Consider the following 26,956-nt stretch of genomic DNA (forward strand, 5'->3'; position numbering starts at 1 on the left):
ATATTATTAAATCCTTAAATATCCCTGTAGTGTTCCAGATCTCATATTGTAATGGGTCCAGGGTCCATTACAGTACAGAGTCCTTGGTACTCTCTGAACTTGGTGGTTTTCTTCCAGACATTTGATTATCAAACTAGATAACATCATCATGAATGAAACTTCGGCAAAAATAACCGTCATGTTAGAGAGCACCAAGGATTCACGCGTGAGCTACAAATATTCTCTTATGTTATGTCATATGCTAAATAATTTTATCCTTTATTTTATGAGTGCCATTCTTTTGTGGAAAAAAATAGAATGGCAAACCTTATATTTATAAGAAGAATGACCACTCCATCACATTTAAAGCAAATGGGGAAGCTTTGTGAATACAGAAGCCAATATTTAGATTTTATATATTCAGCATGTCCTTTCTAAGCCTAAATCCAGGCTTCAAGCCTACATTTAGTTTCCCTCCTGTATTAAGTTGTGCTTAATTATAAGTAGACCTTAGCAACCATTTGAAATAACTTCCCTAGTTCTGAATTTCCCTCAGTCACCCCTTGTGGTCACATGATCTCGTGTCAATTGTTTGGCCACTGGCCCACATTTAAAGTCATTTAAAGTGTCCCAAAATCATGTGACCACATTTTACCAGATTTTTGGCAAAACCTGGCAATCCTTTTTGAGTTTTGGTAAAACTGGCCCACAGCAAACAATTGATTTGCTCAATGACTGTGGTGTCACTTAATGACCACCCCAAAAAAGGTTGATTAATTGGCTTGGTCATGTGGATGATCTGCTTTAAGGTCATCATGACTTATAATCATAATGGCTCCATTAAGGTATTAATTGAAGGACTACTTGTACTGCATTTACGTCCATTTTAGGAGCTGTGGTGGCACACTGGCTAGAATGCAGTATTGCAAGTGAACTCTGCCCTTAGCCTGACTAGCTCAAGGTTTATTCCGCCGTCCATTATTCCGAGGTGGGTAAAATGAGAACCTAGATTGTTGACACCAATATGCTGACATTGTAAACTGTTCAGTGAATGCTCTAAAGCAGGAAGTCTATAACCTTGGTAACTTTAAGACTTGTGGAGCTTTGCTGGCTGAGGAATTCTGGGAGTTTAAGTCCACAAGTCTTAAAGTTGCCAAGGTTGGAGAGCCCTGCTCTAAAGCACTATGGAATGAGTGAGTGAGTGAGTGAGTGAGTGAGTGAGTGAGTGAGTGAGTGAGCGAGTGTGTGTGTGTGTGTGTGTGTGTATGCTATTGCTATTGCTATCTGACATTTTTATTGAGCTACAAGCAGGGGTGGGTTCCTGCCAGTTCTAACCTCTTCTATAGAAGAGGTTCCACAAATCTACAGTGCCATTTAGAACAGGTTCCAGCTCCCTCCCCCTGCCCGTCTGCACATCACCAGGATGAAGAGCGAGAGGAGGGAATCTGGGAGTTGAAGTCCATAAGTCTTAAAGCTCTCAAGTTTGAACACCCATGGTTTTTTTTTTAAAGGGTTAGGGGTGCAAGGGTCTTGTAACTTGACAGCTTTTAGACTTGCATGCTTCAAATGCCAGAGTTCTAAGCCTACATTTTGGTTGCTAAGCAAGAGTATTGTTAAGTGAGTTTTACCACATTTTACAAGTTGGCCACGCCTACCCAGTCACATGGCTGGCAAGCCACTCCCACAAAGCAGGCCACACCTACAGAAGAGGTTCTAAAAAAATTTGAAACCCATCACTGGGTACGAGGTAACATACATAATGGATGTCCAGCCCACATAGAAACATTTTAAACATTACAATATCTGGGTACACACAGAACAGTACATTTGAACTGGATTAGAAGCACTAATAAATGTTATTTTATTTATTAACATTGTATTGTAAAGTTGATGAAAGTTAGAGTAGTTTTTGAGTGTCATCTAGCAAAAACATATCAGCAACGTTTTAAAAAAGTTAAATGGAACTGCAGGGTTTTTGTTCAAATTTATAATGAACCAAAGCGATGGGGAAATATAGAATAATGTAAGCCCAATAGAAAATTGATAAGGTGCCAAAATAACACAATGCTAAACACAATGCAAAGATCTGTGTATTTCTTTATTCTCATAGCATTTTTTTATTCTCAGTTTGAAGCTGCAACGCAATACCTTTTCTTATTTAAAATATTTGAGCTACTGAAAACAACAAATTTTACTGCAAATCTTGCAAATTAAATTTTAAAAAGAAAAGTAAACACAATAAAGAAGGCAAAAATGGGTGCAAAAGGTACTAGCAAAGCATTCTGAAGAGTTGTAAGAACTATGAAAAACAGTGCAGATTAGAAGAACTGAGCGGTACATTTCACGGGCAAGCGTGCTGGCAGTCCAATTGAAAAGAGTTTCAGCTGGACCGTTAAGCATATACCTGGCAATTCATATGAAAAATGCATACAATGGGATGTTTTAGTTGTGGGAAAGCTATGGTGGTTTCCCAATTAAAAAAATATTGACAGTATGTTTGATGATGCCGTTAATGTAATAGGAGCAATAAGGGTCCAAATGTAAGAAAAAGATGACAAATTATTTTCCATGCTAAGGAGGGTGAATTTGCCAATTCTGCCAAATGAGTTGGGGGGTTTGTTTGTTTGTTTTTACTTCTGCTGACTTTAAATCAGCCTCTGACTAATACAACAGCTACCCAAAGTGTACCACCTACAATTGCTGGTTGTACCAGCTACAATTTAGTGAAGCTAGGGAAGAAACTCTGATCAGTCTAATGCAGTAAATGAGCATGTTCAATGAATCATTATGATGTTTCAGTCTGGAGCATGGTTCAGGGAGGCATAATTATGGAAGGAAGCTTAAAATGTAGGCAGACTTAAAGAAAAAAGATGGGAACATTTAAAAAAATTGACTACTCCATTATATTTATTAGTAGAATCGTACATCCTGCATACGTTCGAGTGATCAACAAATACTAATCATTTCACTACTATTAAATGTATGGTTTAAATATATATTCTTGGCAAAGAGTCAAAGTGAACCTGGTTCATTTCCATTTGCACTATGATATGCAGATGATATATTAAACAGGTCTCATAATCTCCCATACTATGTCCTGCTATACAACTGTAGCATGTTGAAAGACTTATGTTGACTCTATTTAAATCTCAAATCACTTTAACTTCTGCCTGGAAGGAAGCATTTAGTCAAATTGCATGCAAAATAAAGCTACTTAAAATGGAATAAAAATTCATGAGCATATATCTAAATGTATCCCAGAATATAAAAAACAATACACCAATAGATTAATCTCTATTTCCACTCTAGGATATGATTTTATGATGACTCTGTCTATGTGTCTGTCTGTCTGTCTGTCTGTCTGTCTGTCTGTCTGTCATCTATATCTATCTATCTGTGTGTCTGTCTATGTCAGGGGTGTCAAACTTGCAGCCCACAGGCCGGATGAGTCACATGGCCACGCTCACCATTTTATCGAAGGGCGGGGAAAGTCACCATACATCACATGACAACACCAGCTTGACACCTCTGGTCTATGTCATAGCAAGTCATCATAAACTTTTTTGGTGTCATTAAAAATGGAATTCATTATGGCTATTACAGTTTCACTACAGTTAGAGAAAATCCTAAAATTTCTCGGGTAAGGAAATTTTAGATAAACTAATACCTTGATCTTCAGCTGAGCTGACAGTGCAGGTACCAATCTCTCAAACACAGAACACTGCATGGATTAGCCTTGTGTGGCATAGTGAAACTGGGAGCCTTTGTAGTGACCTAACATTGAGCCAATTCACATGATATGGCCAAATCAAATTAAGTAGGTAGCCATATCTATGTCCAAAATGGCTGCATTTCTTTATACTTTACATGCTTATTTAGTTCATTATGAAGTGTCTCTTGCTTATAATTGGGATATGATTTTTTTTCTTCTTCTGAAATGTTCTTTAAATGTTCATCACAGTGAATGTGTATTGAATTTCTCTCTTCATATGGACTGATTTTCAGTAAGAAATATGTATGCTGCCTAGCAGCTTACGATGATGAAGCAATTAAAAAGTGTGATTTCCCAATGATGGGGTAACACAATATCTGTTTTTCACTGCAATTAAAACTGAATACATTAATTGAACATGGGGGAGGGGGTCCTAAAAAAACAATCATTTTCTAAATATGGAGAAAAAAATGCATTGTAGATGCTTACTGCTATAACGGAAACTCCAGCAGCTGTGCTGTTGGGTTTAGGGCCTGTGTTGAAATGTTTCTTTATCTTCCCAGCTACTGACAACTGATGCTCAGTTTCCGGAAGGCCGTCATCCTACAAAACAAAAGCAAGTAATTCATTTGAGGACTTTAACAATTTTGTGGTCATTTTTCCAAAATTATTGTGTCCCAAGGATTTTTAATTTGCAGAAATATAATTAATTTAGTGAATCTAAACTTTACAAACAGTTTGCTAACCTTTTATCATGAACTGTAAGAACTCCTGAATAAAATCCTATCCGAAGATGCCGAAATATTATAACTCCTAGTTATAATCATCTTTTCTACTATGATTTACTCCTTAACTTTAGTAATATGCCTGAAGGTACCCCAAAAAACAAGGCATACTAATTTCAATAGATTGAGGCACTTACATACATCAAAAAATAACCTGAAGAATTTCAACGACATTATTATTTCATGAACCATATAGTTTTTTAGAATGACTCCACATTTTCTATGTGACCCTTTTAAAATCCTTTTAAAAATATATTTTGAAGACCAGTCATTATAATTTCATTCAACTGTAAATAAAAATTAAACAATCTTTTTAAAAAGTTTTATTTATTTATTTTCCATTTTAAAAAATATAAACATTTCATCTCTCCTTAAGCAGTGTGTTGTCTGGGTACAAATATTTCTGTGCAACATCTTTCCACAAATTATATACATTGAACAATTATACCTTGTGTAACTCTTCATTTCCTTCCTAACATATCTTCTAATAAAAATACAATAATAACATTAAACATGATTATTCTCATCATACTCATGACATTTTATTCTTATCTCTATCTTAATGTATTTTCTATTCTTCTTCTTGTCTTCTTCCTTTATTTCAATTTCCTTTTTATTTTCTAACCATTGGTAAAATGTTTCCCATATCATATAATAATGAGTTTGTTCCTTCTTCTTAATTGCTAGTGTTAGTCTATTCATTTCTGCACATTCTAATATTTTCCTAATCACCTTCTCTTCAGTAGGAATCTCTTCACTTTTCCAATATTGTGCAAATACAATTCTAGCTGCTGTTAATACAATTAACAATTAAACAATCTTGATTAGGAACTTCCAGATTCTTGTACTTATAAAAGCAATATTTTCTGAGCTATTTTAGACATAATGTGTTTTATTCCTTTCAGCTATTTAAAGACCTTTGAAATGCTGAATTCAGAATTAAAACAATTATTATATTTCACAAAAAGATACTGTGCTGTACCTAAAAGTTCAGGTATATCCTTGCTTGTAATGTAAGGAGTAAATTATAACAAAATGATTAAGAGAAACCTAAGGTTTGTTTACATCCCTTCATCCAAAATCAGACATATTTAAGTCAGAAACTGATTCAGAAGCGTCCGAAGCAAAGGGATAGTAAAGTAGAACTGAACATGTCTGTTTTCAGGCTTCTTTCACTGAAACTAAAATGGAACCATTTGGCCCTTTGCCTTATGGAGTTGCCTTATGCATCAATATAACACCACAGTAATTTTGACAAATCTTAGTTGATTTCTAAAGTATACACAATCTGTGGCTACCAAGTCCAGCCACAATATTTTGTATTATCATTTTTGCATAATAATATTAATGATTTGTATTTGTAATGACACTAGGAATGCAATATAGTGATTTTAAGATGCCTTGCTCTTGAATCACACTAAATTTTGAAAATATTAAAAGTTTCATAAATAAAAGGTGCATAATGTTCCTTCCTAGTTATGAAATAAATTGAAGAGAAAAATCAGACTTGTATCACTGATCTCACTAAGAGTTTCGACACTGGAATGCTAGGCTGTGCTTTGTTTCTTTTGGTTATCTCACAGAATGGAACTCTATGAAGCTTTTTCAAATTAAACATTGGCAAAGATGGATCTAATTTTTCTACATTTTCAAGTTTACTTAAGCTTTACGTTTTAGTTAGAATAAAGATGTTCAGAATAATTTCATCTTTGACTCAACTTGAAAATAATTACGTGATTTTCTGAAATCCTGGAGGTATTGAATTCCAACTGGAATAATTTATGTGGAATACTTGCACGTAATGCTGAAAATATTATAATAAATATTCTGACATAGGCCTAATTTGCAAGCTGCTAAATCAGTATTCGAGGTAGTGAGATGGGCAGTATATAAATTTAATAAATTAATTTAATTAATAAATATTCTGAGAAATTGGAAACAAGTTTATAAAATGTACATTCATGTGAATTTTGGAATAATAAATGAGTGTCAGTATTCTGATTTTGTGGAAGAGTAGAAGCACAGTTTAACATATATAAATGTACTCTATAAAAATGAGGCTAGTAGTATAGAAAGTTTTATTTTGTAGATACTGATAAAAATTATTCAATATAACCACCTTTCTATTTAGAAATGGAACTAAAGTAGATTTGTAATATTTCAGGCTGAAATAACTTTAGATTGATCACTGCTGAGTAAAGATGGGTATATGTATATGTAGAGCATCAAACCAACAAGTATATAAATTCTAATTAGAATATAATAAAAAACCTTTATGTTAAATATTTCATGTAAGAGGGATAGGTAAAAGAATTATTATATTACACTATAAGGGCAAATTTGTGCCTGAATTGTAGCAATGGATAAGTTTGATATATCACAATCTGAATTAGTCTTTCTTTTTGGTATAGGCAAGGAAAATAATTTCTGAGCAATTTAATCAGATTATTTGGAGTGCCATTGGATATTCCTCCTCCCCCTCTTATTTATGCAGAGTTCTTTCTCCTCTTCTGGTTAGTTTGATGCACTGGTTTTTTTAAGGCAAATTTTACAGCCCTATTCAGTTTTAAATTTAATGAAAAAAATGTATCCTGATATGGCAGGTTCTTTATCACCAATCTGTGAGATGGAATTGGCAAAACCTCAGAAAGTTAGTTACACTTTCTGAAGACACAACACCATCCTGGGTCTGGCATATTCTTAAACTCATTTTCAGAATATATGCAGAAAAAGTTATTATTGGAAATAAGCCTACATTTTGCTATAATGTTTAAAAATTTCATATTTCCAAAACAGCATTCCAGCTGATTTGACAAATAATGCAATAAAACACAGTGTGGCTAAAGTAAAACCAGTAGCAACCTTTACTTACATTAACCCATGGATGCTCAAGCACTTGCAAAGCTGAAAATCGCTGTTCTATATCTACCTGAAGCATCATAGTAATTAGTTCCTGTAAAATGAAAATATTATACATTTCATAAAGAATTTTGCAAAGATGATAATAGCAAATACAACACTGAATACATTTGAAAAGGTAAGATACAAGGATGAAATACATTCCAGCCTTGCATTTTAATGTATAAAGCTGATAACTGAAAAGTTTATGAAAAACCTAAAAGTTGGGAAATCATTTGAAAAATTCAAGATAGGGTTGGATCTAAGCATGGTCAAATATATTTGTAACAACATTTTATAATTAATATCAACTAAATAATATCCAGAAAACATGCTCATTAATTTCTCAAGTCCTTATATTCAGTTCTTCAGTCTCCTGTAGAAAAGTATCAATTCCAGTATAACACTACAATTTTTTTTTTTTCATCTAATTTATACATTTTTTCTAAAATCCAGGTTCTATTCCTGGGCACAACCAAACAGACTTGGATAGAATATTTGTTACCTGCCCTTGATACGAGGCCTTCAAAGTTAAAATGTTTTCCTTCCAGATACTGTAATAAGCTTTAAGGGCTTATACAGCTCTGCATGCACTAAGAACTGTAAATTGTCTACAGCTTTCCAGAAAACTAAAGCAAACCATTATAGTAGAACTATTGTCCCAAATTATAGTAAATTGGAATGCTATTTAAAGCATTGTTTATATCAATCACCTATGTAATAGAATTGTGCTTCACATTACAAAGATTGCATTAAGTGTAGCATTTCTTTAATAATTCTGCAGATGTATAATCTAGTAAAATGAACAATGCAGAGTACTTGCGATGAAGAAGTATCAGATGTATGTAGATTTAGTAAGCAATCAAAAGCATAGGAGTGTTACCAATTTACAATCCATCTTAAACATGTTTAGTACAGAGATATAAAGAAATGCTATAATTAATGCTATGTTTGTGATATGAAGCACGATCTTAATATATACATTTTATATATATATATATATATATATATATATATATATATATATATATATATATATATATATATATATATATATATATATATAAATATAAATATATTTATATTTATATTTATATTTATATAAATATAAATATAAATATAAATATAAATATAAATATAAATATAAATATAAATATAAATATAAATAATATAAATATAAATATAAATATAAATATAAATATAAATATAAATATAAATATAAATATAAATATAAATATAAATATAAATATAAATATAAATATAAATATAAATATAAATATAAATATAAATATAAATATAAATATAAATATAAATATAAATATAAATATAAATATATAAGATTTTTACAACCCCCGGTATGCCCAAATGTGGGAGGAAGATCACTACTTCCATTCTCTGTCCTTCGGCTCGTCACAAGAGACCATCCAGGCAGAAACCCAATATTTTTACTGTTGCCTTTTTGTTACATTTTTTTGTTGTATTTGTGCTGATAAATAAATAAAGGGAGACTAGTATAGATCTATTTCAAGCTATTTAGCTCTCATCAGCTAGTCATACCCTTACTGGGATTTGAACCTGGGCTATATTACATACTAGGCAGACTTCTTAGCCATTAGGCCACAGGCTCTTATCCGTTATCAGCGAGGCCAGGGTGAAAGGTATCTATTTATATATATATACACACACACACACACACACACACACACACACACACACACACACACATATATATATATATATATATATATATATATATATATACATATACATATAGTGTGTGTGTGTGTGTGTTTGTGTGTGTGTTTGTGTGTGTGTTTGTGTGTGTGTGAAAACTTTACAGTATGTTGCATTAATACAACAAAAATATGGGTGCATAAAGAAATGTTCTAAAGTAAAGAAAAAACATTTTGAATATACCTTTGCAGAGTCAGATACATTATCCCAATATGGAGATGGAAACTCTACTTGTCCCATCAAAATCTGATCAAAAAGAACTTCCTGGTCTTCTCCACTTCTGCATAACAAAGAAATAAAACTGTCATTCTCTCACTGCTCCTAATAAACTAAAGACAAGGAAAAAGACAAAAAGCTTTTTAAAATGCTGCAAACTATTTTTGTTTTATGCACTGCCATAAGTGAGGTTACTTGAGCAATCTGAATACCAAAGCAAATATTTATTAGAGTCAGAGACCAGCATAAATATGAATACCAAATTTGAAATTTAAGGAAAAAACAAAGAAGACGAGAATAAGAAAAACCTCATAAAGCAGTCAGTTTTACATTGGAATGGTTCTGACATTTATAAGCCCTGCATATTTCTTGTTTCCATTAAATACAGTTTACACTGTAGACAATTCTGTTAACATAGTACTCAAGTTTCTGTGAAAAAAAGAGATTTCCCCTAGTATTTAAGTCTTAGTAACAATATGTTCCTCCACTGCTATTTTATGTTTTACAAATGGAAGGAGGCTAGCAGCCAATATTACACCCAGACAGGGGGGAAAAACCATATGGGATAGAATAGTTAAGAGATGCATTGTTAAGAGATGAATAGAAAATCATAGTCCATACCCACGGAATGGAGGAAAACCACACAGCAGGATGTAAGTAATCACACCAGCTGCCCAGATGTCCACCTTCAGGCCATATCTAAAATTGATAAGGGATTATGGTTAGGAAACCAAGAATATATGATCTAAGGGAAATAAAGGCAACAGAAAATGATACGTTGGCAAGGATCTTCATTAAATTAAATGATCTCATCTGAATAAAAGCTGTACTTTATATCACAGTTGTATAATATAAAGACAAACTTATAAATATAAGATATCAAAATTCAACTTCAGTATGGTTTCTATTTAAAAGGACATTGCTTAATCATATGGGGAAAAAACAGCTGTCCATCGAATCTCTTCTACCAAGTTAGTTTACCCAGTTTCTGCAATGATTTCTGGAGCCACATAGGTAGGAGTTCCACAAACTGTGTATAGAGGTCCATCTACTATAGTGGCCAGACCAAAATCTCCCAGTTTCAGCGACTTGCTTCCATCTTGGTGCTCATAGACCTGAAAACAAAAATGCAATTAAATTATGACAGAAATATGATCTTCTCTTAATAGCCAAGCTTACATACTTCAAGGACACAGATCCTACCATTCTCCAGCGTACTCATGTGTGAATCTGGAGTGAGGAAGAAAGACAAAGACAAAGTAGCGTGGAGACAGTGGAAAGGGTTTGGAAACTAACCAGTTTTCAGTTTAATGAACGTCAACCATGAAACAAAATATTATAACTAAAATATAGGGGTCCAAAGCCAATAGAACTTTTATGTACACAGTTCCATCTATATATGATCACAATTTTGGCATCGTGTCTAGTCCTTTAGAGGCTGTTTTATTCCTGGTAACATAGAATTTAATTAATCCAAACCAATTCTTAAAAACATTTTTGGACTAGGGAAAGATGTTCAGTTTAATTCACTGTGTGTTTAAAATGTGACAGTAGAAATGGAGGGAATCTTTGGTTTTCAGAAAGTCGGTTTTGTCTGTTTTCTATGTGACTTTTTAAAAGTAATGTTCTTTTAAATTCTACAGATTTTTTCTCTCTTTTATAATCTACAGATTTTTTTTAAATTATACTTTAAATCTACAATTTTAACAATATTAAATCTACAGATTTAAAAATATTAAGTTTAATATTTAAGAAAACTCCAAATCATTTATGTAGTGGCACAGGATTTTATTTTTTACTTTTACTCTCTTTTCTGCCACAGGTCATGGAAGACTTGATAACATATTTGAAACTTCCCCATAAAAGGGTTGGGGTTGGGTAAATCACACAGCTGCCATGTGCTTATAGGGAAAATCATTTCTGTTCACTGCTATAAAATGTTACCATGAAACATTTCATTAAAGTAAGGGTTAACCTGTGGGAAAAATATGGGCAGCCAGGCAATTACCTACAGTTAGAACTAATATATCTTTTCATTTCCACTGTTACACAAAGGACACAGGAGGCTATAAATTTTATTTTCTAGAAATGTAATATTTCTATCACGTTTCAATTTCTATTTAATATTTAGAATAGAATAGAATAACAGAGTTGGAAGGGACCTTGAGGGTCTTCTAGTCCAACCCCCTGCCTAGACAGGAAACCCTAAAACATTCAGACAAATGGCTATCCAGCATCTTCTTAAAGACTTCCAATGTTGGGGCATTCACAATTTCTGGAAGCAAGTTGTTCCACTGATTAATTGTTCTAACTGTCAGGAAATTTCTCCTCAGTTCCAAGTTGCTTCTCTCCTTGATTTCCACCCATTGTTTCTTGTTCTACCCTCAGGTGCTTTGGAGAATAGCTTGACTCCCTCTTCTTTGTGGCAACCCCTAAAATATTGGAACACTGCTATCATGTCTCCTCTAGTCAGTGGTGGGTTGCTAATCAGTTTACTACCGATTCACGGGTACACATACGCAATGCTTCTGTGCATTCTGGGTGGGTGGGCAGAGCCTCCCGCCACCGCCACTACCAGTTCGGCTGAACCAGGCCAAATGGGAGTAACCCATCTCTGCCCCTACTCCTTCTTTTCATTAAACTAGACATACCCAGTTCCTGCAACTGTTCTTCATATGTTTTAGCCTCCAGTCCCCTAATCATCTTTGTTGCTCTTCTGCACTCTTTCTTAAGTCTCCACATCTTTTTTACATCATGACGACCAAAACTGAATGCAGTATTCCAAGTGTGGCCTTAACAAAGCATTATAAAGTGGTATTTACACTTCACTTGATCTTGATTCTATCCCTCTTTTTATGCAGCCTAGAACTTCGCTTTTTGGCAGCTGCTGCACATTGCTGGCTCATATTTAAATGCTTATCCACTAGGATTTCAAGATTCCTCTCACAGTTACTACAATTGAGCAAGGTACCACATATACTGTACCTGTGCATTTCGTTTTTCTTGCCTAAATATAGAACCTTACTTTTTTCATCATTGAATTTCATTTTGTTAGATAGTTCCCAAGTTTGCCAAGATCCTTCTGTATCTTAAGCCTATCTTCTGGAGTGTTGGCTATTCCTGCCAGCTTGGTGTCATCTGCAAATTTGATGAGTTGCCCATTTATCCACTCTTCCAAATCATTGATGAAGATGTTGAAGAGTACTGAGCCTAAAACAGAGCCCTGGGATACTCCACTGCATACTTCCCTCCATGTAGATGCAGTTCCATTGAGGACTATGCATTGAGTGAGGTTGGTCAGTCAGTTACGAATCCATCTGGTGGTGATGCTGTCTAACCCACAGTAATAGGTTATGTCTTTCTATTTCTATTGAACCATCATACAAAATGAGATTAATATAGATTATGGAATGCAACACATTTCAATCTACAATTATGAGAAGCTAAACTTATTTTTCAAGTGTCCCTTTTGAAAGAATATATGCTCTATGCTTTTGTTTTGAAAACACCAGAGGAACTTACACAAGAGTCATAATGAAACTGTTAGCAAGGAAACAGCCACAACCGTTCTAATATCAGAGGCAAAGAGAATAATGTTTCCTAATTTGCTTGCAATAAAAAATGTAAAGGCAACTATATCATGAAACATATATTCTGAAATAGTAAGATTTTTAAATATAGAAATTTATTATTCCCTCCAGTTAACTGATAACAAATTCATGCGACCAGAATTTGTCTTTAGAAAACATGCTATGCAATTGTCAACACAAAGCAATGGCAACACCAAAATATATAAGAAAAGAGAAATATAACTGTAGTAAAAACATATGTATACTTCTGATTGTTAACTAATAAGAACATTAGTGGTGGTATTCAGCCAGTTTGGACTGGTTCAGGCAAACTGGTAGTGGCGATCTGCTGGTGGACCTGCTGACCCGACCTGGCACTATGCTGTCCTATTTAGCCATGTTTTCTAAGCCATGTGTAGGCATGCAAGCCGCGCATGCCAGCAAAGTGCATGCACACAAGTCCATACACAGATACGGAAGGTGTGTGCACAAGTGAAGTGAGTGTTCGCGCATGCTCACATTTTTGGTGCACGAAGAACCGGTGGTAAAATTATGCGAAACCCACCTCTGCGGAACATGTTTACTGATGTAGCAGATCTACCACTATACTATTAATTATTTCTCAACATTTTTAATAACACTTCAGATATTTAGCAATGCCTATGTCAGGGAACATCTAATGACTCTTACAAACTGTTTCTCTTGGCCATCACTTTTTAATAAATAGTTTTAGTTATTTTCATTAAAAATTTCTGTGTAGCTAGGATTAATGGAAACTATAGAGGAAAATATTTGCAAATCTGAATCACAATTGCATAAGTTACCAACTAAAAGAATTCATATTTTCCATAGTTGATATTTTTCCTAAAGATTTTAAAAAAGAAAACTTTGAATGAAGAAATGTAGACATTTATCTTTTTTCCTATACATATATATAATGAGGAAGACAATATTGCATGTTCTAAATCTTTGACAGGCGCACAATCCAGGATTTGCCAGATATGCTGGGACTACAACACCCCAAAATCCCTGCTGGGATGGAAATGACTTACTGGAGAATGTAGGAATTTACTATCTGATGGATATCAGATTGAATACTATAACCTCAGCAAGAAAGATTAAAATATATAATCAAGGCTGAAATAAGAAACAGTAATAGATTCACTATCTGCCCTGTCAAGATCAAAGAATGTAAATGATCATTTAAAGTTCATCTTTGTCAGAAAGTAAGGTCTTTACAAATTCTATTTTCCTTTGAGCCCTGAAGGCCAATTAAAGAAATGTGGATTAGTGTAAATTACTCACTATGTAGTGCTTTCACTGTTTTAGCTAAGCAATAAAACAGTGTAATTGTACAACACTAATTGAATCCAGCTACATATAATTGTGTGCTCCCATATGCATCCTATTATTCTAAAGGCTATCCATATTTTCTAAGCTGCTCTGTGATCACTGCAGATGGCAACAGTCAGAGAAGTTGTTCTCCTGGGATTATTATATGGCTATAAAGCTATCCCATGATTTGACAAAATAATCACACTAAATAGTAGCAATTATGGAAAAATGTTCCAATTAAAATGGAAAAACTCAGCTTTCCAAATGAAGTGAGCACAGACTATTACAGTCTTCCATAAACAACAGACATTCCAATTTTCTATGTCAACTAAAAGCTTATTGATTAATGCATATTTTGAAATATAATTTAGTAATCTCCTTATACTGTGATGGTTCTTTGTTTTTAAGAACAGGACACACCACAGCATAGAATTTAACTATACAAAATGTGCAGCTACAGCACAGACCTATTGTAACACACATTTAACACACTATTGTCCTTCCTGTGCACTCTGATCTTCCTCATCTATCAATTGGCAGGCTTAAATCAGTGTCTCTACCCCTCAGTGTGACTGTGGTTTTCCTTGACAAAATATACATCACATTGTGTCCAAATGTCCATCAAGAGCTTACACCAGCCCAACATAGACCATCCTGTCCTTGAAAGGCTGGGTGGACTGGATATTAACATTTGAACTACTGTAAGTCCATGTATTTCCCATACGCTAAATAAATAAACATGTAGGTGTACCAGAATTCTTTGCGTGAAATAAAATTATGGACTAAGATGGCCTTTGGCTCAATCCAGTAAGGCCATTTTTTGTTCTAATTCTGAAAACTATTTTAAGCTGAAAGGGTCCCTAAATTGACTGAAATTTGAGATAGGTGATTGATAGATGATTGCTATGAATTAGATGTATCAAAATCTCTATCACCACTTAATGTTTTACTTACCAGCAGATTTTCAGGTTTGATATCCCTGTGAACAATGTTCAAGGTATGAAGGTATTTGATGGCACTGGCCAGATTGTACAGCATCCCACTGGCATCCCTCTCTGTATACTTATTTGTGGAGGTAATAGCATCAAAAAGATCTCCTCCCTGAAGTAAAATGAATGTAACATATTAGTATAATCCACTATGATTCAGGAGAAGGTTCATAATGATCGATAGCATTTTTTTCAGGACATCTTAGAATTCCCATTCTTAAAGATAAGAATCAAATCTGCAGTGGACATTCTATATATCTATAAATGACGAGATTAATTCAAAGAATTCACAGTCTAGCCTAGGAAAAAAAATGTACTTCAACTCTTCATGGATTCTGTCATTTCAGTTTGCCATTGGTAGTAGCCATTCAGTAAAATTCTTATACTACAAGTTCACATTACTTTAAACAGTCATTCCAATATAATACATATTGTAAAACTTTTGCCAATAGTTAGAAAGAGGAAAGGAAATTAAGATGTAAGAAGGTAAAGGTAAAATATTTAAAGTAAACAGGGAAAGTCTGATGTTCTGTTACGACCCTAATGCAGGGCTCCCCAACTCTTCAACTTATTGACTCCTCATGAAGCTTCAGATTGTATTATCTTTATTTATTAAATTTGTTTGCTGCCAATGTCATCACAAGGCAACTCAGATAGTTTGCTAACCTCCAAATAATAATGAAAATAATTTAATAAATATCACTGAATAGTACAACTACTACTAATTGTACCAATAGTAAGAGATGTCTATTACCAAACACTAACTATGTGATTTACAACTCCAAAACAACTGGAGCACCATTTGAAAACCCAAAGGCAATGACCAAATCACCATCAGTCAACTGCAAAAGGCAGATTTACTTGGAACAGCTTACTTCCTCTGACAATGCCTTTAATACCATCAAACATTATCGATCTATCTCAGTTTCTTCAGAAGGACTCAGTAGGTGGATTAAAAAAGCCAAATTCAATCTAAACATATGACATACCATAACAATAATATGAACCCCTTAAACAGTTCCATAAAGCCTAGAGTAGAGGTGTCAAACTCACACCAGGGTTGTGTTTCACCTTGGGATGCTGGGGTGGTTGTGGCAACTCAACCACTCGTAGATGCTCTGTTTTCAGCTGGATGGTGTCCTGCAGCCCTCTGCCAGCAAAACAGAGCTCCGGGAGATCACGTGGCCAGCCTGGGCTCTTTTTTGGGCAAGGATGACCTCATGCAGCCCTCTGCCAATGAAAACAGAGTTTGGGATGGCCACGCATGGCCCACCCTGGCTTTGTTTTCAGTAATGACAGCCTCCTGCAGCCTTCTGCTAGCAAAAATGGCGGCCTGTCCTGGCTCCGTTTTCAGCAGCAACAGCCTCCTGCAGTCCTCTGCAAGTAAAAACAGAACTTGGGGAGGCTGCGCCCTCCCGAGCTCCATTTTCACTGGCAGAGGCACCGCGGGCCAGTCCTTTGCTGTTTCCAGGGCGGCCCTGCCAGCCGGATCTAAGCACCCCATGAGCTGGATCCGGCCCATGGGTTTTGAGTTTGATACCCCTGGCCTAGAGGGTCAATATTGATTGCTTTGCTGAACCCTGCCCTCAAGTGCTAATTTTGCAAATAATCTAATTGGATATAATTCAACATTTTACTTTCATCTTCAACTTCCCGATTTCAGTCATATTCAGTCATAATGTTTTAATAGATTACTAACTATTAGCTAGTCAATGATACTGTTTGAGTTCTTCACTAACATTGCACTTTTCTGGAAGCATGACAAACTGGAAACAGCCTTTAATTAAAAAGGAATGGGATAAGATGGAAGAACAAACCTTATCACTTTTCACCATAAGGCACTGACATCCGGAAGAACAATGACCAATTACTTATTTACTACCTTCCAAAAGAAATGCTATAATATTCCCTTTCTCATGGGAAATTGAAGTTAGTTCCTTTGAACAGCAGGAAGAAACCCTACCATAAATCATGCTTGTTAAAATAACTAGGGCAATGCAAGGCTTGCATAATAATTTAGTCCCGGTATATACAATGGCAGCTTGCCAGCAACCAAATCCTCTCTCACCTTTCATATTGACTACTTGAAATTTGTTTTTATTTAGATTTCTGAAATGCATTTTTTACATTTAAGGAAAGAAAGACATGCCTGGGATGAAAACAGAATGTATGCGCAGCAATGGGACCCACTCACTGTATATTAAGTTTGTTGTGACCAATGAAAGCATAATGTTATTAACTAAAGTTTGACATGCCGGCAGTCCTCTCCTCTTGAAAACCTTTGCCATTAGAGAATTTAATTTACATGTTAAGCCTTCAAAAAGCAGCCCTTAGCAGATGGTTACTCAGCTGTAAATGGGAATAGTGGATGGATTATTGAGCAAGCTTCCAACAATACTTGTTTTACTATTTGAAAAAGAAACATATAACAAGATTTATTCAATTTTAAACATGCAGCCCCATTATGGCATTCTCTTTTGGGGCAGGCTGGCACAAGTAAGCAAAGCACAGAAAGGGAATACAAAATAGTAAGGCATAGAAGTTAAATCCATAAATTAAGAAAATAAAATATAGCTATATCTTGTTTACACCAATGGCATCCACTATACCTCTCCATATTTTTTTCATTCCTGCGGAGAGGAAAACCAGGAACTTATTTATTAGGGGAAAAAAATCTTAATTCCAGTAAAGCATCCCAAACATGCACGTCTTCATTTAAGAATCCAATTTGTTCTGTGAAATATTATAGGGGAATGTATATGCTTTAGATCACATAGCAGCCTTCACTTCATGGTTTAGAGTTGAAAAGGACCACAAGAATGATCTAATCCCGTTTCAAGCAGAAAGATCTTTTTTGTCCCCTAGCTATCTCCCTCCATTTCTGTCCTTTTTTATTACTATGTGCACAAAACAACAATCCCATCTGGTGACACAGCTTCAATCACCTGTTGCCTTCCAACAATTCTGCCATCTGAAGCCTTCCCTGCAGAACTACCCACCAAATGATTAAAGGAAACTGCTTTGAATACCTATCAAAGCTTTTACTAGCATATAACACTAAATCTTTTTCAACTCTACAAATTTCCTTCTGATTTTATTTGGTTTTTCTTTTGCCACTTATCAATCCGCATGGCATCATAATCAGTTACCTTCCAGGTGGCACTCCCCAAATATTCCTTGGTGACTTTGAAAACAGGGGAGCTACATTCCTAACTGATAGTAATTGAGTCATTACCTACATACATAACATCAGACTCCTGCAAAGGGTCGGCAGGAATATAGATTAGAAAATCAATTTGGTTACTAGTGCTGGGTAGATCAATTCTTACTTCCATGCCAGGGAATACTCTCTGGATTTAAAAAAACATGTGACAATCAAAAAGAAGACTAACTCCATTTCCACAGAATCTTTATATTACTAGCAGCAGACGTGGGTTTCTGCCGGTTTGCCCCGGATCGGGCAAACCAGTAGTGGCAGCGGTGGGAGGCTCTGCTCACCCGCCCAGATGCTTCTGTGCATGCGCAGAAGCATTGCACAAGTGAGCGCGCATGAGTGAACTGGTAGTAAAATTAATTGAAATCCACCACTGACTAGCAGATTTGCCACTACAGCTGGACAGTGTCTCTCCTCATCAGGATATAGATGAGAGTGTGAGTTTAAAGCAGGCCAAGTTTAATTCCAGTTCACTCTTTGAAAGTTCACATCTGTACAATCATAAGGAAAATACTTTTCCTGGTTAATTTTCTAGTGTACATGGCAATCTTTTCACAAGCAGAGTCTGTTTCAAGCCTATATTGGTATCCTCAAAAAATGGTTTACTTATTTATTTTATTTCTACAGCCATCTCAACTAGTGACTCTGAGTGGTGTACATCATAAGACATAAAAACAATTAAAATAGTATAAAGTACAGTGTTTCCCTGAAAATATGACCTATTCCAAAAACAAACCCTAGTCCGTTTCATGCCTTGGCCTAATATAAGCCCTATACCAAAATAAGCCCTAGTTAAGTCCTGCCCACCATCTAGTTGTATGAGGTGGTGCAAGGTTCAGGCATAAAAATTAAGCTAGGGTAGGGGTAGAGTGGTGGAGTTGCCCAATTTCTACTGCAGTTGCTTGTGGCCACTTGTACTGGATGCCACGTGGCGCATTGTGCCGTGCAGCTGCTCATGGCAGGATACCACATGGCTCATCATACCAGAGCTACTGCTCACAGTAGAACGCCGCCAGCCTCGTCATGCCGGTGCTGCCACTCATGTGCATAACAACACACCACATCATGCAACCTTCTGCCATGTGCGTGAGTACCGAGTGTGATGAACCTCATACCATTCTGCTGCGAGCGGCAGCACTGGCACAATGAGGCTGGAGGTGTTCTGATGCGAGCAATGACACTGGTGCAATGCACCATGTGATGTCCAGCCTCAAGTGGCTGCAGAAGTCATGCCAGTGGCATAGGCGTGACAAGCCTTGTGGCATTCTGCCCTGAGTGGCGGCACCAGCACGATGATGCTCGCGGCTTCCTGCTACAAGTGGCCAACAAAGAAGTTGGGCAGTGGCATGATAGGTGTCAGGGCATGGGAGGCATAGCTGCAGTGGTCCTAAGGTAAGTAGGTAAGACACTGGTGCCTATTTTGGAGACAAAAAGAAAATAAGACCCAGTCTTATTTTCAGGGAAGAGATAGTATATGGCCCCAAATAAAGCTGTCACTATGGATATTAATGCAATTAGGAAACAGGGTCTTTAACACACTTGTGGCTTCAGGTCCAGGCACATAACCAAGTTTTTATGGTTTTATGAAGGATCAACAGAGTTGGGGTCATCCTGATATCTGAAGAGAGAATATTCCAGAGGGCAGGGACTATGGCAGAGAAGACACATTTCTGGTTCCCACCAACATTCTTTATGGGGTTTGCCTAACTAAATTGTAGACAACTAGACAGGTAGACAACTAGGACAGGATAATCCTTTGGATAACCTGGCCCCAAATCATGCAGGGCTTTAAAGATGATAACCAGGACCTTAAATTGCATCTGGTAACCCACTGGCAATCAATGTAGTTACAAAACAGTGATGTTATTGCTGTTCACTCATTTTGAAATCAATATAATTTACCATCTATACACTCTTGGTCACATCTCTTCTTATTTTACCACATACACTTTTTTAAAATTCACTTTCCCATTCAAGTACTTTTGTACTTTCTCCTATTACACCCAGCTTCCATTTTGATATAACAACATGGGGATAAAAATGATCTTACACATACAGTATACATTTTAGCCTCTTTCAACAAACATTCACATTTTAGAATAATTGACAAAGTATCCCTACAATTAGATGAATATTTATGTTACTTCATCCATTTCCCGTCTTTAATAAACTTTCTATTGAGGAATAGTAGATCTTCTTTGCTCCATGTTCATACACATATTTCTCTACACTGAAGCTAAGTTTAGAATTCTGATAAAAGGCTAACAAACTAAGCAGCAGCAGATAAATGTTCACCTGTACTTACTTTTACAAGCTCCATGACAAGATACAACTCAGTGGGCATATCCATTTCTTCAATCAGGAGAACAATGTTGGGATGTTTGACCCGTCTTAAAATAGAAACTTCATTCTGAATCATATGTTCCTGCATAAAAGGACAGGAATATATAAATATATATGAAAAGAGAATGGAATAAAACGATATAGTTGCTCCAGGACCTTTGCCTTATTTAATGGGGTAAGTTGTTCTTCTAATTTATCAAGTCAGAGGTCATGACTGTAGATGCCATAGGCTAAATAAAATCAATATATTCAACTTCTGGTTTTCTTGGCAGTGGTGGCTTGCCAGTATCTTGTTTCTGAAGCTGGAAGAGATACTGATTGACCCCCAAATACTCTCACTAGCCTCTGCTGTGAATTGAGGTCCACGAGTGTTAAAGTTACAAAGTTTGAAGGCCTCTGTTGTGATTCATTGACTTAATCACTACACTAAACTGATCTCCTTTAATGGGGCATCCAGGCACATAATGGACATGAAGCTCAGTATTTATTAAGAGTTTTAAAACCCTCAGTTGTTGCATGAATCAATGACTATGCTGAGGCTGAGAAAATGAATATCAAAAATAAAACAGAGGTAGAAGATTTAAACTTGAAGTATTTCATTTAGATTTAAGCTTGCCTATATTTAACATGTTCTGAATATTTGTCTTTTAGTATGGCTGTAAAGAATTACACTTCCAACCTTTTAACTCAAAAATTATATATAACAAATCATGTTTTCCCAAGCAAAAAAAAAAAAAAAAAAGAAAGGAAAAGAAAAGAAAAGAAAATAACAGCTGCATTTCTTTAGACATTTTAGCTATTAATATTTTTCTTCCCCGGACTTCTCCAAGCCAACGTATTATGCCTTGACCTCTCATCCTTCCTAAACTGAACATCTTGTTATTTTCATGTCAGGTTTCTCAACTCACATAGTTTTGTAGTACTTTGCTTTTAACCCCTAATGACAAATCTAAGTGGTCTGGGACCAAACTGGTCAAATAACCAATTTTTTTTTTGCATATAATTCTGCTTGAGAATCAAGATCTCTCTCAGGGCCCCTCCAGATTCTTACATAATGGCAATATGTAAAAGGGCCTTTTCTGTGTCAGCTTCTCATATCTCATGCATCTGCCCTATCTATCTATCTATCTATCTATCTATCTATCTATCTATCTATCTATCTATCTATCTATCTATCTATCTATCATCTATCTATCTATCTATCTATCTATCTAATCTCTATCAGATCTACATTGCTTCTTCATTGCTTATTTTACAACATGGTAGCCTTTTTTTTAAAAAAAAAAAACAGAGTTATGTGAGCACTTCAGAATATTTTAGAGACCATGAGTCCAGATTTTCACTGATACTTATATCCTGTCCAGTTAAAACATCTGTGAGTGGTTTAGAAGAAAAAGAATAACACACCAATCACATCAAATCAAGACTCAACAATAAGTATAATATGGCAGCCCATCCATCATAAGCCAAATTGTCTTTCAATAAAACTCTGAAGACTTGGCTGTTTCCTCCATGCATTTGGGTTAGGAGGGTAGGCAATGCAGCTTCATCACTGGAGGGTCCCATGGGCAACATGGATCATTGCTTCTATTGCTGGATTTTAATATTTCTATGCCAACCAAAGTCACTGTTGTGAGATGGGAAGTGTCAATCTTATTAGGTAGGCCAGGCCTGGCCAAGTAAGCTAATTCTGTTTTATTATAAAGCTACAATAATATAATCTTGCAAACTTGGAAGTACAATTCCCTTCTCCTTCACAGCCCAAAAAACTAGGGTGGGGGAGTTGTATTCTGAGCCTCTTGCCCTACGCACTATCCAACTTCAGGCTATGCTGTCTCTTACTTGATTATTCCCTTGGCAATTTCTCTTCACCCAACCTTCCAAGATCTTTCCCACATACAAGAAGCTATATCTATTATTTAAATAAATGGATAAATAATGGAACCCCTTAAAACATACACCAAAGTGTACAATTAAATAAAATGCCCAGTCTTCACTATTTTCAGAAGTATCAGCAGGGCAGGGGCCTCCTGTAGCTACCATGGGATGTGTGTAGCAAATAGGAAAGGCACCATCAATTTTTTCAGGTCCAAATCTCCCTGATTTGTTACCAAATCAGGTATCAAAAGCTTCTCCTCATTTATACACATACAGGTCAGGGAGATTACACTTGAAAGAAAGAATTCCTGATACATCTTGAAGACATGATCTATAAGGTTTTATACGTTAAAACAAACACTAATTTAATTTGAATTTAATGTAAATGCAGTTGGATATTTATAAAAAAACATGTGAGGTAACCAGAGTTTGGATATTATATTAGAAGAATAATTCATACCTGCTAATATCTTGGCTGCTGAATATTATAATTATACATTCTGGGTCATTTTCAAAGGCAGCCCTATGCAGACCATATTATAATAATCTAACTATATCGGCTGATGAAGTGTTCATAGAAGTTCACATGTAGCCAAGCTCATATTACAGGGACTCCCATTCATTTCATCAGTTTCCACATGGCCAAATAACTCCAAGATAACATCACAAGAGATTATTCACGTCATCACATTAGATTCCAATTGATACGTAATTCTGAGTCAATGTAAGCTATTTCTTCTATAAAGAACCTTGTGAACATGTCACGGTGCCCTGCCAGATCCTTGCTCCATCTGTTGTTCAGCAAATGTTGGACAGCTTTTTTTAAAAACCACTAAATTGGAGTGCCTGCAGATTTGATCTAATTCAAAAACCGAACATAAGATTCCTCTGAAACATATGATACTCCACTGAGGATCTCAATACTTACCTTTCCTCTGCATTTACTTTTCTTAATAATTTTCAGGGCATATTCTCTACCAGTTGACCTAACAACATTCAGAAGAAGGAAGAAACATATTAAATACATTTACCCAATAGTGACATTGTACAATTTAACACACAACCTCAGATTATTTTGTGGAGCAGCCTAAATGTATACCTTAATAGAAATGACTAGAAAATCTACAGAAGAAAATAACGACCATTTTAGAAAGTTTCTATTTTGTTACTGTGGCAAGCTGCTGTCAAAATGAAGAGATATAGGATATTGATTTAAATAATATAATGGCTAATAGAAATAAAAATATTAAAGAATAAAATGAAATTTAAATTCACTATTTAAAGCAAAGGCTTAGGAAAAATAAGAAGTCCACACATGTTTTATCATATTGCACCATTGCTTAAAAAAAAAAAGGCAGCATAATTCCCTGAGCAAGGCATCATTTCCCCACTAGAGGGCTCCTTAGCATAGTATAGTTACTCAGAAATAAGACACTTCATCATCAAAAAGCTATCTTTATATAGATTATGATTTGGAATCATCCTCCTCCTCCTTCTCCCACCCCCATATTTTTCATCCTAGGCTTGCATGTTCAACTTTTATTTTTTAAAAAAAATCAAATTTCATAATATTATGATACCAAAATATATGCAAATGCTATTTTATTCTTTGCCTCATTAAGTGATAATAAATTCTCCACTCAACCTCCTTTTTCTTTACTTTCCCTCACCTTAAAATATTACACTTCAGATGTGATCAAATATATGACAAAACTTTGGTAGGATCGCCTGAGCTTACACAATTCCATTGAGTGCTCAGGAACGACATATTTTCTTTTTCTTTTTTGCTTTGTTAAACCATTTCTTAAACTGTGACATGAAGCTTAGAGTAGTGTGCTTAAATTTCTGGGGTTGCAACTTCATCCCTGACTCAGGTTATTCTGAGGGACAGATCCTTCCCCACAGATTGACAGGCGTCAGTAGAAAGGGAGAATATGAAAGCTGCCTTGAACTTCTTCAAGGAAAGGAAGAATGAAATGCAATAAATCAATTCTACCCAATCCCTGAACTGGAACAGAATAACTTCTTTATTTAATTATACACTAATCTATACTGTTTAGATAATTCTGGAAAAGAACACATGTTTCATTTGCCTGTGATTGTCTTGGTTGCTTGTGATAAACACAGCTTATCCCATCAGGCCAGGAATCTTTTTCATATAGCAACTAGTTTCTACACATATATTCCTGCTTACAGAGGGGCCTGTGTACGCCAACAGTTGCTACACAGGACATTTTTCTAACATGACCAAAATGTTCCTAAAGGGAAGAAGTGGGATTTCTCCCCCAAATCCCATTTTTACCAAACAGTTGATGGAAAAACAGCTATTTCATGTTGAGTTGACTCTCGGCATGCCATATTTTATATATTACTAGTTGATAACCCGGCATTGCCTGGATATTTATTTATAGGAAATGTCTGGACCAAATGTAATTTCTAATGTTGGATTATCTCCCTTACCAGAAGAAGCCCCTTTGTGGAGTATTGTCCAGGCCCGCAGGCCAAACCCGGCCTGCGAGGTGCTTAGATCTGGTCTGAAGGGCTAGCAATAGCAATAGCAATAGCAATAGCAGTTAGACTTATATACCGCTTCATAGGGCTTTCAGCCCTCTCTAAGCGGTTTACAGAGTCAGCATATTGCCCCCACAGTCTGGGTCCTCATTTCACCCACCTCGGAAGGATGGAAGGCTGAGTCAACCTTGAGCCGGTGAGATTAGAACCGCTGAACTGCAGATAACAGCTGAAGTGGCCTGCAGTACTGCACCCTAACCACTGTGCCACCTCGGATCGGTTAGGGCTGCCCTGGAAACAGCAAAGGACTGACCTGCAGTGCCTTTACCAGCAAAAACAGAGTTCAGATGGCTGCAACAGCTTCCTGCAACCTTCTGCTAGGGAAAACAGAGTTGGAGAGGGCGCACGTGGCCCTCCTGAGCTCCGTTTTCATTGGCAGAGGGTTGCAGGAGACCGTCACAGCCTCCTGAGCTCCATTTTTGTTGGCAGAGTGCTCAGGCAACCACAGGCGCCCCTGACACAAATGATATCGAGCTGGACATACCCACCCTGGCCACGCCCACCAGGGCACCAAGGTCAAACACAACCTTGATGCGGCCCTCAATGAAATCGAGTTTGACACCCTTGGTCTAATGTTAGGAAATGCTTTAACAGTAGTAAGGGAAAAAGCTTGCTCACCTTTCTATACACTCTTTTACAATGGCAAAATTTCCATCTCCTATAGTCCGACCAACTTTATATCTCTCTGCTATTGAGGCTGGAACCTGGAAGCCTTCATCCAACACTTCTGAAAAGAATTGTTAGTAAGCTTTATTTGTGGGAGAAGCAACACATATGTGACATATAATACATATTTTACCTACACCTATATGGCTTAAGATAATTGAAACCATCCAGGAATGGTATTTTGCAAAACAGAAGAACCATATTGCTGATACTGTCAGAAAGTTTCACAATATTAAATATCAAGCTTACAGATGCTGGACCCATTGCTTGTATCTCATACACATTGGTGATCAATTCACAGATATAACTATTTCATCTCAATGCTGGATTACTTCAACACACCATAATTAAGTATCTACAAAGGAAGTCTAACATTCAAGCACTTATTTTATTACATCCTGTAGGCTGACAGCAACACAAACTTGCTCATGTGATAATTCCTATTTTCCTCCTTTTGTATAAAATATTTGGTTTTTAAACAAGTATTCTGAATAATGTCACTTAGAAATTCAACCTGGACACCAGATGCTTAAAAAACCATCAAAACTAAATCAAAAAAGGGTTATTGTACTTTAGCAGCCATTAAACAATTCTTTTTCTTCAAATATTTCTAAAAAGCTCAAGCCATAGACGGTCTCTTAAATGAACCATGTTTAGCTTTTTCTAATCATAATAACTCTCTATTTTATTTTAATCCTTTAAAATTCTGCTCTACAATTAATGGAATAATTGAACTGTCCTGGCCAGATAAATTCTTGTTTTGTTTTTGTTAAACTTTCTCAATTTGATTAAAGAGACTTTTTTAAATATAAATTGAGACATAAGGGCCACAACCCAGCTTCTGGGGAAAATCTGAGTGCTGCAAAAGAGATGGGGGCCACAGCACAATTGTTAGCAAGACAAGGCTGCATTTGGGGTTTCTCTATTTTTAGCTGTTTAGCATACCTATAATAAGGCTTACACTTACACACTATTTCCCACCTCAAAAAGCCTAGAAACTGTGTTATTTGTTTTCAGTAACCATAGAGCTATTTTATTTATTAACTTTATTGGGATTTTGTGCAGTA

At 35.8% G+C, this 26,956-nt stretch overlaps 1 protein-coding gene across 2 annotated transcripts in view; it reads right to left on the bottom strand.

Annotated features, from left to right (window-relative positions):
- DCLK1 (doublecortin like kinase 1) overlaps positions 1 to 26,956 on the bottom strand; it is a 160,130-nt gene that overhangs the window by 17,308 nt on the left and 115,866 nt on the right. For both annotated transcript variants that reach the window (XM_014062629.2, XM_014062630.2), the window contains exons 8-16: positions 25,842 to 25,950; positions 23,581 to 23,638; positions 20,737 to 20,856; positions 15,183 to 15,329; positions 10,306 to 10,439; positions 9,946 to 10,023; positions 9,292 to 9,388; positions 7,349 to 7,429; positions 4,181 to 4,294 (exon numbers count right to left, since the gene is read on the bottom strand). In XM_014062629.2, the coding sequence (XP_013918104.1) occupies positions 4,181 to 4,294; positions 7,349 to 7,429; positions 9,292 to 9,388; positions 9,946 to 10,023; positions 10,306 to 10,439; positions 15,183 to 15,329; positions 20,737 to 20,856; positions 23,581 to 23,638; positions 25,842 to 25,950 (938 nt within the window). The remainder of the gene's footprint in view (positions 1 to 4,180; positions 4,295 to 7,348; positions 7,430 to 9,291; positions 9,389 to 9,945; positions 10,024 to 10,305; positions 10,440 to 15,182; positions 15,330 to 20,736; positions 20,857 to 23,580; positions 23,639 to 25,841; positions 25,951 to 26,956) is intronic.

Source organism: Thamnophis sirtalis, unplaced genomic scaffold (genome assembly GCF_051295495.1).
Source record: "Thamnophis sirtalis isolate CommonGarterSnake01/CBP01778 unplaced genomic scaffold, rThaSir2_p1.2 scaffold_8, whole genome shotgun sequence".
In the NCBI taxonomy this organism is placed as follows: domain Eukaryota; kingdom Metazoa; phylum Chordata; class Lepidosauria; order Squamata; family Natricidae; genus Thamnophis; species Thamnophis sirtalis.